The sequence below is a fragment of the Erythrolamprus reginae genome, chromosome 2 (assembly GCF_031021105.1).
Source record: "Erythrolamprus reginae isolate rEryReg1 chromosome 2, rEryReg1.hap1, whole genome shotgun sequence".
Taxonomy (NCBI): Eukaryota; Metazoa; Chordata; class Lepidosauria; order Squamata; family Dipsadidae; genus Erythrolamprus; species Erythrolamprus reginae.
The window spans coordinates 170,778,392-170,795,515 of record NC_091951.1 but is presented as its reverse complement, the minus strand read 5'-3'; the positions used below and the strand labels follow the sequence as shown (position 1 = coordinate 170,795,515).

General features: G+C 44.8%; 1 protein-coding gene across 1 annotated transcript in view; it reads left to right on the top strand.

The window, feature by feature from the left end:
- KMT2D (lysine methyltransferase 2D) overlaps positions 1-17,124 on the top strand; it is a 145,736-nt gene that overhangs the window by 116,714 nt on the left and 11,898 nt on the right. Inside the window, 8 exon segments of the mRNA XM_070740448.1 lie at positions 2,456-2,612; positions 4,320-4,401; positions 5,666-5,841; positions 7,890-8,017; positions 10,624-10,750; positions 10,854-10,978; positions 13,450-14,596; positions 16,300-16,436. Of these exon segments, the coding sequence (XP_070596549.1) occupies positions 2,456-2,612; positions 4,320-4,401; positions 5,666-5,841; positions 7,890-8,017; positions 10,624-10,750; positions 10,854-10,978; positions 13,450-14,596; positions 16,300-16,436 (2,079 nt within the window).

Genomic DNA, 17,124 nt, shown 5'->3' with positions numbered 1-17,124 from the left:
TAAAGATGGCTAAATCCTGTAAAGATAAATGTTGGAAATGCCACCACAAAGAAGAAACATTTTTAGGGCCTAGGACAATTCACTGCGGTTGCTGTGTCAATGCAAAGTTGACGCCAGATACTTCCACACATCCAACTAGCTGCGGGGTCAACTTTCCACGGGTGACCAGAGGGTTAGGGGAAGTGAGCGTGTGTGAAGAGCAAACGGGATGCAGCAGGCGAGCAAGCAGGAGGGCAGAGTAGCAAGGTGCTGCAAGCGAGTGGGTAGGCAGAATGTGCAGGATGCAACGAGAGGGTGGACCGCATGGGAGAACCAAGCAGGCAAGTGAACTAGTGGGCAGAGTCACTGGCGGTCAGTGGCAGCAGTTGGGGGTGGCACGCATCCATTCTGAAACAACCTTTCTGGGAAAGAGGAACCCTCAAACCTTTGTGTCACAATAAATTAGCTTGTTAAGATGCCAGGGATGCCTTGTTCCCGAAGTTTATGTTGGCAAGAAGTTGAGTTGCCGAGAAGACATGTTCTGAGCATGTTCCCCCTCTCCACCGGAAGTGGCAGACGGAGCCATCTCTCCGGGCACCTGGAGCCATCACCTGTTGCTCTTTTGGGTCCCAGGACACCAGCCGGCTGCTCTTCACGCACGCAGGAGCACCGGAAACCGAAATAGCAATCACCCGGTGCCCATACGCATGCTGGGAAGATCATCTTCCTGTTTCTGGTGTGTGCATGCTCACTGGCCACTTGCCTGGTATCTGGCACGCATACGCAAGAACAGCTCATTTGCCCAAAGACACAGAGATGGGATCCCGGTTGTCTCTTCCTAAGGGAGCAGAGCTGTCAGCCAGGACTGACTGGCCGGGGATTCTCTCCTTCCCTGCCTAAGTGGGCTTCTTGCACAGCCCCAGCCCACAACGACGTGTGTCCGCGGTCCAGAGTACCTGGCCATCTCAGACACCCCAGAAGAGAAGCAGCAGTATTGCTGCTTGTTCTCGGGTGGAAAAGAAACTTTACCATCAACATAGGATTGGGAGACTAAAATTGAGGAATGATATGACAATGAATTGAAAAAAACCCACCTGTCTACATTCACAGCAGAAATTAACCAAATTTAAGCAGAAAGAGGTCTCATGTACAACATGTCACATAGTGTGGCAAGCTAAGAAACAATATATGTTTTTAAATAATAATATCTAGTAGCAACAAAATAAACAGAAATTAGCAATACTGTAATATCAGAAATGTCTATGGAGATTCTCAGTCCTCCAGGTCGTGATTGTCTCAAAGGTGCTTTTTTCCCAGAGGCAACTGGACTTTCTGGTTTTTATTTGAAGACGTTTCGCTTCTCATCCAAGAAAACTTCTTCAGCTCCGACTGGATGAATCCATTCCCCACCATCCAGTCAGAGCAGAAGAAGCTTCTTGGACGAGAAGCGAAACATCTTCAAACAAAAATCAAAATGTAATATTTAAAATATATAAAACATGCAAATTCTGTATTTAAGTAGCAATTAGCAGCATTTGCCATGTGCTGGAGCTGCAATAATTTTTAAAACTATTAAATTAAGTTTATATAGACACACAGTTAACAAAATAATCTTTAATGTAAAAATGATTTTGTTTAAACTAAAATTACGAACTAGTTCTGCCTAACAATTATGAACTTTCAATAGGTGTTGGATCTGCCCTAGAACCCAAGATTCTACCTGCTTGTCAATAAAGGAAAATTGGTGGCCCTTCAGATGTGCCACACTGAAGTCACTAGTATCATTTTATCATAGGCTACAATTTAGTTCTTTCCCAAACTTCTAAGGAAGGTCAAAGAAAGGAAAGAAACACTCTAGTACTTTTCTTGTGCTGTGCTTGAGTAAGTCAGTGCAAACAAGGCTTGCCTTTGTTTCCATTCAGGGGTAAATGTAGTACAATTTAGCAGAAAATGTTTTCCCCCCTCTTTTTTTATAAAAAGTTTTCTTATTTTTTCCACATATAATCATAAAAAAATCAATGCATATACCTACAAACATATCAAAAGACAGTGCTTAAATCCATATTCCTAATCATTTCTATATCCATATTTAACCCTTTTTCTTTTTAATCGATCATCAGTCTGCGTTCAAGACTCAGTTTCTCACTCCCCTCATATACTCTCTATCTGGATGGAGATTTTTTTTTTCAAGGCAGAGGTGTTAGAGGGGTAGTCCAGGTCTCCAGAGAACAGTTGTAGCCAAGTCTCCACGACCACAATGATTGCTCTTAATGTTTCCCCCAAAAAATGTGTTCATTTCTTTGCATTACTTACAACACAATTTTGGGGCAGCTCAGATGGTAAAAGGAAGAATGTAAATGTGGCATGTGGCCAGAGTAGCCGGTCAAGATTTGTGCAGCCTTGGAAATGAAAGATAGGGGGAGGGGGGACAGGCAGGGGACTGTGGTGGGTGTTGATTCCTGTGTTCTCTGTCTAGAACAACTTGAGCAACCCTCCAACACCACCTTCCTCACTGCCCCCCACACCCCCACCCTCTGTGCAGCAGAAACTGGTGAATGGCGTCCTGTCTTCTGAAGAGCTGACCGGGCAGTCCAAAGAGCCAAAGCTACCCCATGAGCCTGAAGGACAGAAGGGTAAGAGCCGTTGCTGAGCGTGGGTGTTTTAATGTTATGGTCTAAAGCAGAGGCCTCCAATCTTGGCAACTTTAAGACTTGTGGACTTCAACTCCCAGAATTCCTCAGCCAGCTTTGCTGGCTGAGGAATTCTGGGAGTTGAAGTCCACAAGTCTTAAAGTTGCCAAGGTTGGAGACCCCTGATCTAAAATATTCAGGTAGGGAGGCACTTGAATGCTGCAGCATGGTGAACGTACATTATGCGTTCTGTTCGGTATCTGGCAGGATAAAACCGGAAGCTTCTGATTTAAGTGTTTGTAAGTGGAGGAGAAGAGGGAATTAAATAAATTGGTTCAATAGAAGGTGCTGTGATTCAGAAGGGTTCATCTTAGCAGCAAAATGCATTTATAAGCAATGCAGGCGATCCTCAACGTATAGCTACAATTAGGCCGAAAAGTTCCATTGCTAAACTAGACATTTTTTGTTACATGAGTCTTGCCCCATTTTATGAGTTTTCTTGCCATGGTTGTTAAGTGGATCCCTGCAGTTGTCGCGTTAGGTAACGTGGTTGTTCAGTGAACCTGGCCTCCCCATTAATTTTGCCTGTCAGAAGGACACAAAACAGGAATCACACAGCCAGTTGCCAAGCATTCGAATTTTGACCATGGGAATACTTCAACGGTCGTAAATATGAAAACCGATCGTAAGTCATTTTTTGTAACTTCGAATGGTCACTAAATGAATGGTTGTATGTCGAGGTCTACCTGTAGAGCAAACATTTTAAGGCAAAGGTTGCAGGTATGGAAAAGGCAAAGAGGACGAGCTTTGAGGAAGTCTCCAGAAATGATTTCGTATGAGCCCTGAGAAAAGTGCCAAGTATGGTTGTTACGATTTTTTAAAGTACAGTTATTCCCATCTTCTGGGGATCCTTCATTTATTTTTTATTTATATTTTATCAGAAATCTTAAAAGGAAATAAAAAAAATTATAAAGGGTGGCCAAGGGGATAATAGGAAATGATTGCAAATTTCTGAAGCCTCAGTTATGGTTTATCTCTTGCTGGTTACAGAATGGCATTTTTCTTTTTTTTAAATTTTTTAAAAGTTTTTATTTACAAATATACAATAAAGACATTGGTTACAATTAACAACATAGACATGTCAAATTACTGAAAGTGCGAGTAATGGGCAATTACAGATTAAAGCAATAATCCTGTCGAATTATAATTTAAACGGTATGCATTTGACAATAAACAGAGACAAGTAGACAAAGAACGTCAACAGACATACAGAAGAAAGAAAAGAAAGAAGAAGGAAGAGAAGAATAGAAGGAAAGAAAGGGCGGGCGGGTGTACGGTAGATCTGTGTTACAATTGTGAACTAGATATGTTTCCAGTAGCTCATTTCCTCATATCTAATATTTAAAATTTTAGATAAATAAGAGAAAGTGTTGAATAAATCAAGATAAAGAGGTTTTAAGAAACCCAATTTATACATCCTGACCAGAATGGCATTTTGCAAGGCACTGCTGTATCACTGAAAAGGTCGTATCCTTGCTTGTCATTGACCCCTTCTTTGCCAAGAATTGGGGGAATGTATAGAGGAAAAAAGCCACCCGGTGTATATTAGCGCAGAAGTACAGGCTGTGAATTCTCACGTGGTAGGCACGGTTAATGGCACTCCCGGAGCATCTGATATTTCATCCTTTCTTTATTCTCCCTTGTGTGCAGATGCTCCCCCTGTGGAAGTGAAGAGCTTAGATCTGCTTGCAGCTCTGCCTACCCCACCACACAACCAGACTGAGGACGTCAGGTGAGAATAGACATCAGATTGAGTAGAAACACAAAAGACAAACGGGAAAAGAAAAGCTGTTTAGCTGTGTGCCATCTGAAATCTTTCCCAACCTGGTTTCCTTCAGATGTGTTGACTATTAGTTCACATCATCCCCAACTAGCGTGACAAAATCCATACATCTGGAGGGTATGAAATCAGGAGATATTGCTTAGTTTATATAGGAAGCAAAGGAGGCCTTGTGCGTAAAGCTTCTTTTGGGGAGTGCTAGCCTTTTTTTGTCTGTACGTACAGTGGTACCTCGGTTCCTGACCACAATTCGTTCCAGAAGTGTGGTCGAGAACCGATTTGGTCGAGTACCAAATTAATAGGAAATAATGGAAATGGATTAAATTGGTTCCCAGCCCCTGTTGACTCGCTGGGAGCCAATTAAATCTATTTTCTTTATTTCCTATGGGATAAAAAATCTGAGGAGCTCTATAAGCGCTCCAAGCTGCAGGAAGGGTGGGGGCGGTTGCAATCCCGGCAGCTTCGGGGGGCTCCTTTCCTCAGTGCTTCTTGTTACCTGTAGGCAGCTGCACCAACTTTCTCCTTACCGGCGGCGGCAATGGCGGCGGCTTCCCTTCAAATAGCAACAGCGCCGGGAACGTCACGGAATGAAGAGAAGCTGCTGGAGCAACGGTAATTGCTGAGATGGCTCCGGCGGCTTCCCTTCATCACGTGACATTCCCGGCGCTGTTGCTACTCGAAGGGAAGCCACCACCGTTGCCGCCACCAGGAAGGAGAAAGTTGGTGCAGCTGCCTACAGGTACCAAGACAAAGCATTGAGGAAAGGAGCCCCCCGAAGCTGCCGAGATTGCAGCCGCCCCACCCTTCCTGCAGCTTGGAGCGCTTATAGAGCTCCTCAGCCCCCCGAAGCTGCCGGGATTGCAGCCGCCCCCCGGTGGTAACATTTCGGATAATGAACAAAATTTTCTGTGGCTGTTCGGTATCCGAATTTTTGTTCAGATACCGAAGGAAATTTTTGCTGAAAATTTTGTTCGGTATCCGAAATGTACGACAACCAAGGCATTCGAGAACCGAGGTACCACTGTACTTGGAATCTCTTGCTGATTTGCTGCATTTGATCCAATTCCCAGATCTACACCCACCTTTTAACTCTGGGAATGGCAAGATAAGTTGGTGTTCACCAGCACTCCCCAAATGCCCCTAAATTATGTCACTAAAAGCTGGCCGAGAGCGGATGTGTCCTAAATTTTATAACCATTCTCCAATATTGCTTCAGGATGGAGAGTGATGAGGAGAGTGACTGCCTTGACACCATTGTCCCAGCATCATCTCCAGAGAGCGTCTTGGGAGAAGAAATACAACGCTTCCCATTGCTGGTTGGAGCCAAGTCGGAAGTGGAAGAGTGCCCCTTGTCCCCCGTCATCCCCATAATTCCAAAGGGCAGGATCCCAGGTTTGTGAAAAGTAAAATGACTTGTTGGGAAGATAGAACCATAGTTCTAAATCTGAGGTCTGGGGGGCTGCGATGTCACAGAGCATCTGGGAAGGCGTGAAAAAATGTGATTTACCTTATTTTTTGGAGTATAAGACCCACCTTAGTTTTGGAGGAGGAAAATAGGGGGAGAAATCTACCTACCAGGTATTCATCTGGCTAGCATCCTTCGTCTCGTCATCTTCAGCACATTATTTTATCCCCTGGTTAGGACTGAAAAAAATCTTCTTCGGAGAGAGTAGCAATGAAAACAAGCCTGCAAAGATTTAGGGCTGGAAAAAAACCTCTTCAGAGGGAAGAGGAATGAAAAAAATCCTGCAAGCCGGGAAGATCGTTCCACCTTGTTAGGCCTGAAAAAATAAGCTACAAAACCCCCACTACATTTGGAGTATAAGACGCACCCAAATTTTTAGCCTCTTTGGGGTGGGGGACATCTTATACTCTGAAAAATATGGTAAATCGTGGAGTTGCATGGTCACAAAATTTATTTAATAAAGGTGTCTATGGTGAAGAAAAAATTGAGAACCACTGAGCCAGAATAATCTTTAATTCAATAATGTTGCATCTGCATTTCCCAAACAAAAAGTACCCTATAATACAAACTGTTTTGATCTAAAAAGATTCTAAATGTTATATACTGTATCTGAGCAATGATAATATACCAATGTCTGTCATAACCATAATAAACTTGCATTACACACATTATAAATGTACCAATAACAATTCCACTTCCAATTCCATTAGACATAATGGAAACTCTAAAGACCTCTCAAAATAGCCACCACAGATGGCTGGGGAATTCTGGGAGTTGAAGTCCAAATATCTTCAAGTTGCCAAGGTTGGGAAACACTGGTCTAGTTGACAGGACCTGGAGAAGGCCAACTCTGTGGGACCTAACCGGTCACTGGGACTCATATGGCAGAAGGCGGTCCCGCAAGTAATCTGGTCCAATGTCATGTAGGGCTTTATAGGTCATTACCAACGTTTTGAATTGTGTCCGTAAACCAATCGGCAGCCAATGCAATCCACAGAGTGTTGGAAAAACATGGGCATACTAAGGAAGGCTCATGACTACTCGCGCAGCTGTGTTCTGCACAATTTGCAGTTTCCAAACACTCTTCAGAGGCAGCCCCATGTAGAGAGCATTGCAGTAGTCAAATCTTGAGGGGATAAGGGCATGAGCGACTATGAGTAGAGACTCCCTGTCCAAATACAGAGGCCGCATCTGGTGCACCAGGCGAACCTGGGCAAACGCTCCCCCTCGCCACAGCCGAAAGATGATGGTCCAAAGTCAGCTGTGGTTGGAGAAAGACGATCAAGCTGCAGACCCTCTCTGAGGGGGTCAGCAGCTCCCCTGCCCCCAGAGTAATGGATGGACAGATGGAGTTGTCCTTGGGAGGCAGAACCTACAGCCACTCCGTCTTGTTGGGGTTGAGTCTGAGCCTGTTGACACCCATCCAACACTCAGAATCTATCCAGGAAAAACAGTATGCTAGACAGCCAGGCCCTTGAGAGCGTAAGGAATAATCAATGTTTTGAATTGCACTTAGAAGCATACTCGCAATCAGTGGAGCTCCTGTAGCAGTAAGTAGTGTTAAATGATAGTAATGCAACAATTCTGTAGGCATTGTATACTAGTTGAAGTTTCTAGATTGTCTTCAAGGGCAGTCCCATGTAAAGTGTAGTACATAAAAATGAATGGGATCATGATGAATGAAGTCTCCTAGATGTCGAGTTCCCCTTGCTCATCGCTGTCATTATCCTCCACTTCATCACTGACCTTCAGATCTGCGTAATTTTTAATTCTCCCAGACTGACAGTGGCAGCCACACCTTCAGGGAAACCGCTGTATTGGTTGATTTGTGACTTAAGTCTATTCTGGTACATGATTCCCAATTGAGTGCGGAATCACCCTAACTTTAGATGAGTGGTTTGAATTTCTGGAATACAAGCTTGAGTGGCAGCTCAAGGTTTTTGTTTAATTTTCCCTTTGCTTTGCTTTCCTTCAGTTTTCCCAGATTCCAAATCCTATGGGACTGTAGAGCCAGTGGGAAAGGAGACACCGGGCACTTCCTGGGAGAGAGCCAAAGGGAGTGAGGTCTCTGTCATGCTCACCGTGTCTGCAGCTGCTGCCAAGGTATGGAGCAAGCACCGAAAGTCCTCTTTTGATCTTTGGCAATTACAGTCTAAGATATTCGAAGGCTGTGGGTTGCCAAGAGTTGCTGAATAGATATTTTAGGCATGATAAAGTCTCCATGAAGTGACTTGTCTGGCCTTGTTTGTGTCAGAGCCCTATCAACTGGGGTATCATTATCAATTTTCCACATTTGGTAGAAATGCAAGAAGTCAGTTCTGGAGACCTCACCTACAAAAAGATATTGATAAAATTGAACAGGTCCAAAGACGGGCTACAAGAATGGTGGAAGGTCTTAAGCATAAAACGTATCAGGAAAGACTTCATGAACTAAATCTGTATAGTCTGGAGCAGAGGTCCCCAACCTTTTTTGCACCAGGGACCGGCTTTAAGCTAGACCAGTTTTCCATGGCCCGGTGGGGGGGGGGAGCTAGCTGTCAGCGGCGCCGTAAAAGGGGCGATCAAGAGAGGAATGGGTGAATGAATGGACGGAGGGTGGGAAGGAAGGAAGGAAAGAGGGAAGGGACAGGAACAGAAGAAGGGTGCAAAGGAAGCAAGGAAAGGTGTGAAAGGGGAGAGTAAGAGAGGAAGGAGTGAAAGAAGGGAATGAGGGAGGAAAGAAGGGAGGAAGGAAAAGGAAAGCAAGAAATGGAGGGAGGAAAGGAAGGAAGGAAAGAAAGAAAGAAGGGGGGAAGGGACAGGAACAGAGGAAGGAAGCAAGGAAACTTATGAAAGGGGAGAGTAAGGGAAGAAGGTAGGAAGGAGAAAGAAAAGAAGAAATAGAGGAAGGGAAGGTAAAAGAGAGAAAGAAAAAGAGCAAGAAAGAAAGCAAGAAAGAGAAAGAAAGAAAGAAAGAAAGAAAGGCAACTTCAAAGAAAGGCTCACTGAGCACCTCTCACTCTCTCTCTCTTTCTATCCCTCTTTCTTTCTTTCTCTTCCTTTCTCTCTCTCCTCTTCCTTTATCTCCTCTCTCTCTCCCTCTCTCTTTCTCTCCCCCCTCTCTCCCCTTTCCCTCTCTCTTTCTCTCTCTATCTCTCCCCCCTTTCCCTCTCTCTTTCTCTCTCTCCCTCTCTTGCTATCTCTCCCCCCGCTCCCTCTCTCTTTCTCCCTCTCCCTCTCTTTCTCTCTCTCTCCCCCTCTTTCTCTCTCTTCTTCTCACTTTCTCTCTCTTGTTTTCTTTCTGTCTCTTTTGCTTTCTCTCTCTCACTCTTTCTTGTTTTCTTTCTCACGCTCTTTCTCTCTCTTGTTCTCTCTCTTGCTATCTCTTTCTCCCCCCCTTTCTCTCACTCTCTCTTTCTCACTTTCTCTCTATCTTGCTGTCTGTTGCTATCACTCACTCTCGTTCTCCGTTCTTCTCAGCGGTGACGCGCGCACGCCCTGCCTGCCTCACCTTTGCGAGAGCACTTTCGCCCCGGGCTCTCAGCAAGGGGGTTTGCAGGAGAGGTGGGGCCGGCGAAGGTGATATTCAATGTCGGGGGCGCACAGGCGGTTGCACGCGCTCCCTATCTCCCTGCTAGCCCACTCGGAATATTCAAAATAAGAAAAGCCTTCGCCGGCAAAGGTTTTTCTTATTTTGAATACTCCGAGTGGGCTAGCAGGGAGATAGGGAGCGCGTGCAACCGCCCGTGCGCCCCCGACATTGAAGACCTCCGCTGAGAAAAGCCTTTGCCGGCATTTCCTCTCGGCGTCAAGGAGGCGCAGCGGCGGGCGGAGAGAGGGAAGGGGGGGGCAGCGGCGTCCCTCCTGGCCTTGGCGGGCCGCCCGACCCTCCCCACCTCCTGCAAACGCGGCGGGCGGCGGGGGGAGAGCGAGGAGCCGGTTCCGGTGGGCGCGGGGCTTGGCTGGCTGGCGGGGGGAGCGCCGCTGGTGGTGCAGAAAGGCCGAGGGGGCCCTGGCGCCGCGGACCGGCTGAAAACCCCCAACGGCCCGGTGCCGGTCCGCGGACCGGCGGTTGGGGACCTCTGGTCTGGAGGACAGAAGGAAAAGGGGGGACATGATCGAAACATTTAAATATGTCAAAGGGTTAAATAAGGTTCGGGAGGGAAGTGTTTTTAATAGGAAAGTGAACACAAGAACAAGGGGACACAATCTGAAGTTAGTTGGGGGAAAGATCAAAAGCAACATGAGAAAATATTATTTTACTGAAAGAGTAGTAGATCCTTGGAACAAACTTCCAGCAGACGTGGTTGGTAAATCCACAGTAACTGAATTTAAACATGCCTGGGATAAACATATATCCATTGTAAGATAAAATACAAAAAATAGTATAAGGGCAGACTAGATGGACCATGAGATCGTTTTCTGCCGTCAGTCTTCTATGTTTCTAAGTCTCTCGTTTTGTGCCATCACCTATTCTAACAGCTTATCTTGAATCTGAGCATCTTTTATTGTTGCTACTTCTCTGGGTCTCATTACCAAGCACTTCATAGGTGTTTAGGTTGGTGTGTCCCCCACATCGACAAGAATGTGCTGGCATTCTTCTGTCATGTGCCCTGCACTATGGATACTTTAAACAATTTTTTTTTTGGGTGGTTAGGCTACATTAAATGGTTTGGGTTTCTCAGTCTGCTCAAAAATACTTTCCTGACCATTCCCGTCGCCTTCTCCAGAACCTGAACGGTGTCATGGTGGCAGTGGCAGAGCTTTTGAGCATGAAGATTCCCAGTTCTTATGAAGTGTTGTTTCCAGATCGAAATGTAACTGGCGAACCCAGGAAGAGTGAAACTGATGCACAAAGTGAGTATTCTACTCAGGATGGCCTCTTCGTGGCACATCCTTTTGCTGAGGTTTTCCAGTCTGTCTTTTATTGGTCCCTGTTTCTCTATCCCGACTTTTTTAGGCAAAGAGAAGCCAGTAGTTTCAAAGGGCCCTGAAGGAGGACCAGAGTGGCTGAAGCAGTTTGATGCCATGTTGCCAGGCTACAGTCTCAAGAATGAACTGGACATCTTAACTTTGCTCAAACAGGTAAAGGAGGAGCTGGGAGCTGGGTGGGGGTGGGGTTAAATCGCCTTTGTTATTGAACAGTTTTTAACTACTTGCAATAAGCTTATTTTGAAAGAAAATTGTTCAACCTTTCAGTATAATTCTTCTTCCTTTTCCATGTAAGAATAGATTACAGGTTATCATCACAACCTCACATTTTGATAAGTATTTTGTTCAAATTAGGGAAAAAAGATCTTGAAACAAAATGATACTTTATTTATTTATTTATTAATTATTTAGATTTGTATGCCGCCCCTCTCCGCAGACTCGGGGCGGCTCACAACAAAGTGAAACAATTTACAACAAATCTAAATTACAGTTTAAAAATATTTTAAAAACCCCATTTTCTAAACAAACATACATACAGACATACCATTCATGAATTGTAGATGCCCGGGGGAGATGTCTCAGTTCTCCCATGCCTGACGACAAAGGTGGGTCTTAAGGAGCTTACGAAAGGCAAGGAGAGTAGGGGCAGTTCTAATCTCCGGAGGGAGTTGGTTCCAGAGGGTCGGGGCCGCCACAGAGTAGGCTCTTGCCCTGGGGCCCGCCAACCGACATTGTTTAGTTGACGGGACCCGGAGAAGGCCCACTCTGTGGGACCTAATCGGTCGCTGGGATTCGTGCAGCAGCAGGCGGTCTCGGAGATATACTTTGCAATAAAGCCACATTCCACACACCCCATTTCCATCTTTTGCACCCTATTGAGAAAAAATGTTGATTACTTTAAGTAGACTTGGTTACTTTCAGAGTGGAATTTCTTATTTCCTGTCTGAGGACACTCACACTCTACTTTTGTCACTTCCCCTAGCTAGCTATTTCTCTTAACCAAATTCTGAAGGAAAAAAGGGACTGTCACATTTAAAAAATAATAATTTTGTTAATTTTTTCTCCACAATAATCACATACATATCCGTGCATATACCATAGAACGTATCAATAATATACACAATTATACATTTTATCAATCATTCTTAAACCAATATCCTTTTTTGCACCTATTTTATATTTCCTGTTCATCAGTCTATTACAGATTATCACCACAACCTCATATTTTGATCTTCTTCCTCTCCCTCTTTCTCCATCTCTTCCCTCTACCTTCTTGCTCCTTCTCTCCCCCCCTTTTCCACTTCCCTCCCCTCTTCCTCTCTTCACCTTTCTACTTCCACTTTCTCCTTCCTTACCTTCTCCTGAGTGATTATTATCCTACTTCATCTCTTGTTTAACAAACTTTAACACACTTTAAGGCTATCGGTGTCTCTTCTAAGTTTGTAATTTTTGATCATTTCTATACATACACTTCTTTATTTTAGGTATATGCTGCTTATCTAATGCTGCTTCCTCAAAACCTATTTTTGTCATCTGGGTCTACCATTCATTCTTCATTTTCTTGCTTTTTTAGTCAATCTAATTTATTTATTCAATTTTTTATGCCGCCCTTCTCCTTAGACTCTGGGCGGCTTACAACGTGTTAGCAATAGCCATTTTTAACAGAGCCAGCGTATTGCCCCCACAATCCGGGTCTTCATTTTACCCACCTTGGAAGGATGGAAGGCTGAATCAACCTTGAGCCAGTGATGAGATTTGAACCGCTGACCTGCAGATCTACAGTCAGCTTCAGTGGCCTACAGTGCTTGCACCACCTCGGCTCTTCAATTTAATTTCTATACATATTTCTATGCATACCTTTGCTGGCAGGCCTGGGGCCGCTAAACGTTAGCATCTAGCACGTCCTTTAGTATGATTATGGTGTAAGTGAGTAGGGGTGTATGATTTTTAAATTTGGGATTTCAGAGTGTTTAAATATTGGACTTTTTGCATTGGCTTTTGTATTTTTTTCTATGTTGTAAACCTTGGAGAAGGTTAGCATATAAGTCCAATAAATAAATAAATAAATGAATATTCATTTTCTATCCAGTCATAAAATTTCATCCAGGGGAATATCAGATTTCTGATAGTCAACTAGCTTTGGTCTGATGGAATAGTGCTCATATCAAAAGCATATGTTGTGCTGGTAGGATGTCTACTATCAAGCAAATTGGCTGGTAGCCTTAGTTGGGTCTCCTTTTTGCAAGAGGCTTGTGGTAGAACCTCTAGTTATTGGGGGAGGAAAATAGAAAAAAACTTTCAAGCTTGGAATCAAGCTTGCAGGGAAGGAAGCCCCAGAGGCTAGACTCCACTGCCCCCTCCTTTCTAGAATTCCTGAACCCTTTATTTGATGGTTCTCAAGAGAGTGTAATGTGCCTGGTGAGATCCTTGTAAATCAGAGGCCTTCAAACTTGTCAATTTTAAGACTTGTGGATTTCAACTCCCAGAATTCTGGGAGTTGAACTCCACAAGTCTTAAAAGTTGCCATGTATTGAGCAGCAATAAAGAAGCAACTCTGAGTGACTCATAGAATTGTTGTGGTTCTTAGTACCTGACTGGTTTCTTCCCCCCTCCACCCCTTTTAGGAGACTTCAGTACCAGAAAAAGCTGCTCAACACTGCTACATCAACAACGTTGCCAATCTGGATGTCCGGCAACTCCTGACCCTTCCTGAAGAGCCGTCTCCCCCTCTGTCCCCGTTTGCACCCTCTCCACCAAGCCCACCCAAGATTCCTGAGCCACCCCCTGAACCCGAAGCACCGCCTCCACCTGTGGCCTCCCCTCCACCCCTCCCGTCTCCTAAAGAAGAAGCTCCCCAGTCTCCCCCTAAGGCCAAGCCTCGCTCCAGGCCCCTGGAAGAGAACGAGGAGAGCAAGCCAAGGCTAAAAAAGTGGAAAGGGGTGCGGTGGAAACGATTACGCTTCCTCATTACCATTCAGAAGGGTGGCACCAAGCGTGACGGGGAGAGGGAGATTGCGGAGTTCATCGAGCGCTTGGCCACCACGCTTCGGCCCGATAAAGTGCCACGTGATTTACGGAAGTGCTGCTTTTGCCACGAGGAAGGAGATGGGGCCACGGATGGTCCGGCCCGCCTCCTCAATCTTGATCTGGACTTGTGGGTGCACCTCAACTGCGCCCTCTGGTCCACGGAGGTTTACGAGACTCAGGGTGGGGCCCTCATTAACGTGGAAGTAGCGCTGCACCGGGGCCTGCTCACCAAATGCTCCCTTTGCCAGAAGACCGGTGCCACTAACAGCTGCAACCGCATCCGCTGCCCCAACGTCTACCACTTTGCTTGTGCTATCCGTGCCAAGTGCATGTTCTTCAAGGACAAGACGATGCTGTGCCCACTGCACAAGCTCAAGGGTCCCTGCGACCAGGAGCTCAGCACCTTCACTGTCTTCCGGCGGGTTTACATCGAGCGGGACGAGGTCAAGCAGATCGCCAGCATCATCCAGCGCGGCGAGCGCCTCCACATGTTCCGGGTGGGAGGCCTGGTCTTCCACGCCATAGGGCAGCTCTTGCCCCACCAAATGGCGGACTTTCACAGCGCCACGGCACTCTACCCTGTGGGCTACGAGGCCACCCGCATCTACTGGAGCTTGCGGACCAACAACCGGCGTTGCTGCTACCGTTGTACCATTTGCGAGAACAACGGCCGGCCAGAGTTTGTGGTTCAAGTGATGGAGCATGGTTTGGAGGATTTGGTCTTCACAGATTCCTCGCCACAGGGTAGAGATCAACTTGGGCTGATTCTAATAAATAAATAATAATAATTCTTCCTCTTAAGATCCCGAGTGTCTTAATATTGTGCAGGGTTGACTCGAGAAATCCCACTTCCTCTGTCCAGAATTAATTGTTTGAAAAGCACAGCAGCTGTAGACGTACATTAAGATCAGTCTGTTGTTTCTGAGGCATTGAGCTTATTCCATTTTTGAAAGTAGGAGGAGGACTGTTGGGGCCCTGCACAGCTCAGCAGAGACCTCCAAAGATGTCCCTTTTGGGTGCATGTAAAACTAATAACACTTTAGAACCCTTTGAATAGTTGCAGTATCCAAGGGTTACATGATCGTCATTTGGGGCCTTCCATGCACGCTTACCATAAGCAAATTAACTGGGAAGCCAATCCACCCACGTTTCTTTTCTACCCCATTGGCACCAGCACACACTCCCCCACCTAGCTGCAGCCACTTACCATCCTGTGGGCCTGCTTGTGAGTCATCTGGGACTCCTTTAGTGACTTGTGATCTTTGCTCAACGAGAGTAAGGGGGAGTGCAAAACTTGCTTTCACTCAGCGATGAAGTCATGTGATATTGTGCTGTACAGCCACATCCCTTAGCAATGAAAATTCCAGTCCCAATTTAGCATTGTTAACTGAAGGACTACCTCTATTCTTTATATTAGATGGAGTAATAATATTTAAATATAGAAAATAGGTAATAAGTAGCACAAATTGCTTTGGTGGCACAAATACAGTGTTCCCTCGATTTTCGCGGGTTCGAACTTTGCGTAAAGTCTATACCACGGTTTTTCAAAAATAATTAATTAAAAAAATACTTTGCGGGGTTTTTCCCTATACCACGGTTTTTCCCGCCCGATGACGTCATATGTCATCGCCAAACTTTTGTCTGCCTTTAATAAATATTTTTTTTAATAAACTTTAATAAATAAACATGGTGAGTAATAATCTGAATGGTTGCTAAGGGAATGGAAAATTGCAATTTAGGGGTTTAAAGTGTTAAGGGAAGGCTTGTGATACTGTTCATAGCCAAAAATAGGGTATTTACTTCCGCATCTCTACTTTGCGGAAATTCAACTTTCGCGGGTGGTCTCGGAACGCATCCCCCGCAAAAATCGAGGGAACACTGTATAGGGTGAATGCCTTTCGGCATGGACATTATGAGATAAGAATTTTGCCCAATTCTGCCCTGTTGTCGCTCAGATTTTAGGGACCTGGCTGCATGTATCTACTTAGCAGTTGTTGAAGGTTGCCTAATGCACGTTTGTGCCATCTCTAGTTTTTGCATTTTTATGCCTGAATTCCTGAACATGTGTCCAAAACCACAGAGGATTGTCCCATGGCCAAGCATTTTTATATACATGGCTCAAAAAAATAAAGGGGACACTCAACACATCCTAGATCTGAATGAATGAAATATTCTCATGGAATATTTTGTTCTGTACAAATGTGCTGACAACAAAATGAAATTGATTGTCAATCAGTGTTGCTTCCTAAGTGGACAGTTTGATTTCACAGAAGTTTGATTTACTTGGAGTTATATTGTGTTGTTTAAGTGTTCCCTTTATTTTTTTGAGCAGTGTATTTGGAGTCTGGTTTCTGATTCTCCCCCTTAGCAAATGTGTACTTAGCTGCCTCAGGTGAATGAACGTATCTTGTTTTCAATTCTTCTTCTTTTTTCCTCTGTTCTGACAGCCGTCTGGAACCGCATCATCGAACCGGTGGCTATGATGCGCAAGGAAGCTGACATGCTGCGACTTTTCCCCGAGTATCTAAAGGGAGAAGAGCTCTTCGGCTTGACAGTGCATGCTGTTCTGCGCATCGCGGAGTCCGTATGTACCCAATGCAAGAAATGGGAACCCTGAATCAGGAAGTAACAACCAGGGCCAGCAGCCCAAATCTTGACAGGAAATAATCTAATCCTAAAGGGATCGTTCAACTCTTTTATGACAGATCAAATCTAGCAACTAGATCAGATTGAGGATGTATCCTGCCTTCTGTGTGGGCAGAATGATCAATAGGGATAGGTTCCCATGACTATCATGGAGACCAGGAAATGCCAAGTTAACAATAATCTTGGCATGGATATTGAAGGCACCCCCTTCTCCCAAGACTACAACTATCACCTCTTAAGATTTTTCTGGGCATTTTTCAGGAATGAAGCTGTAAAGTAGAGCAGGTGGTAGATTAGCAGCATCTGAAATTTATCTCTGTGACCCATCACTAGATAATAGGCCGCTCAGATTCTAATCCTAAAAAAAAAAAAAAAAGAACTAGCAAGATTGATAGTCTTTATGGACCATAGTGTCTTCACTCAAAAGTCCTCCAGTCTCTATTGACAGAGAACTTGGTGGCAGAACTGACTAACTTCCCATTATCAAGACTACCAAGACACATGGTCTGATTTAACCAAGCATGTTTGGATTAGTGTAAAGCAGACAATATTAATTTTGAATAAACTATATTTTCTTGATTTAAGATAGTAAACTGAAGATGCCTTAAAACGAAGTCCTTATCTTA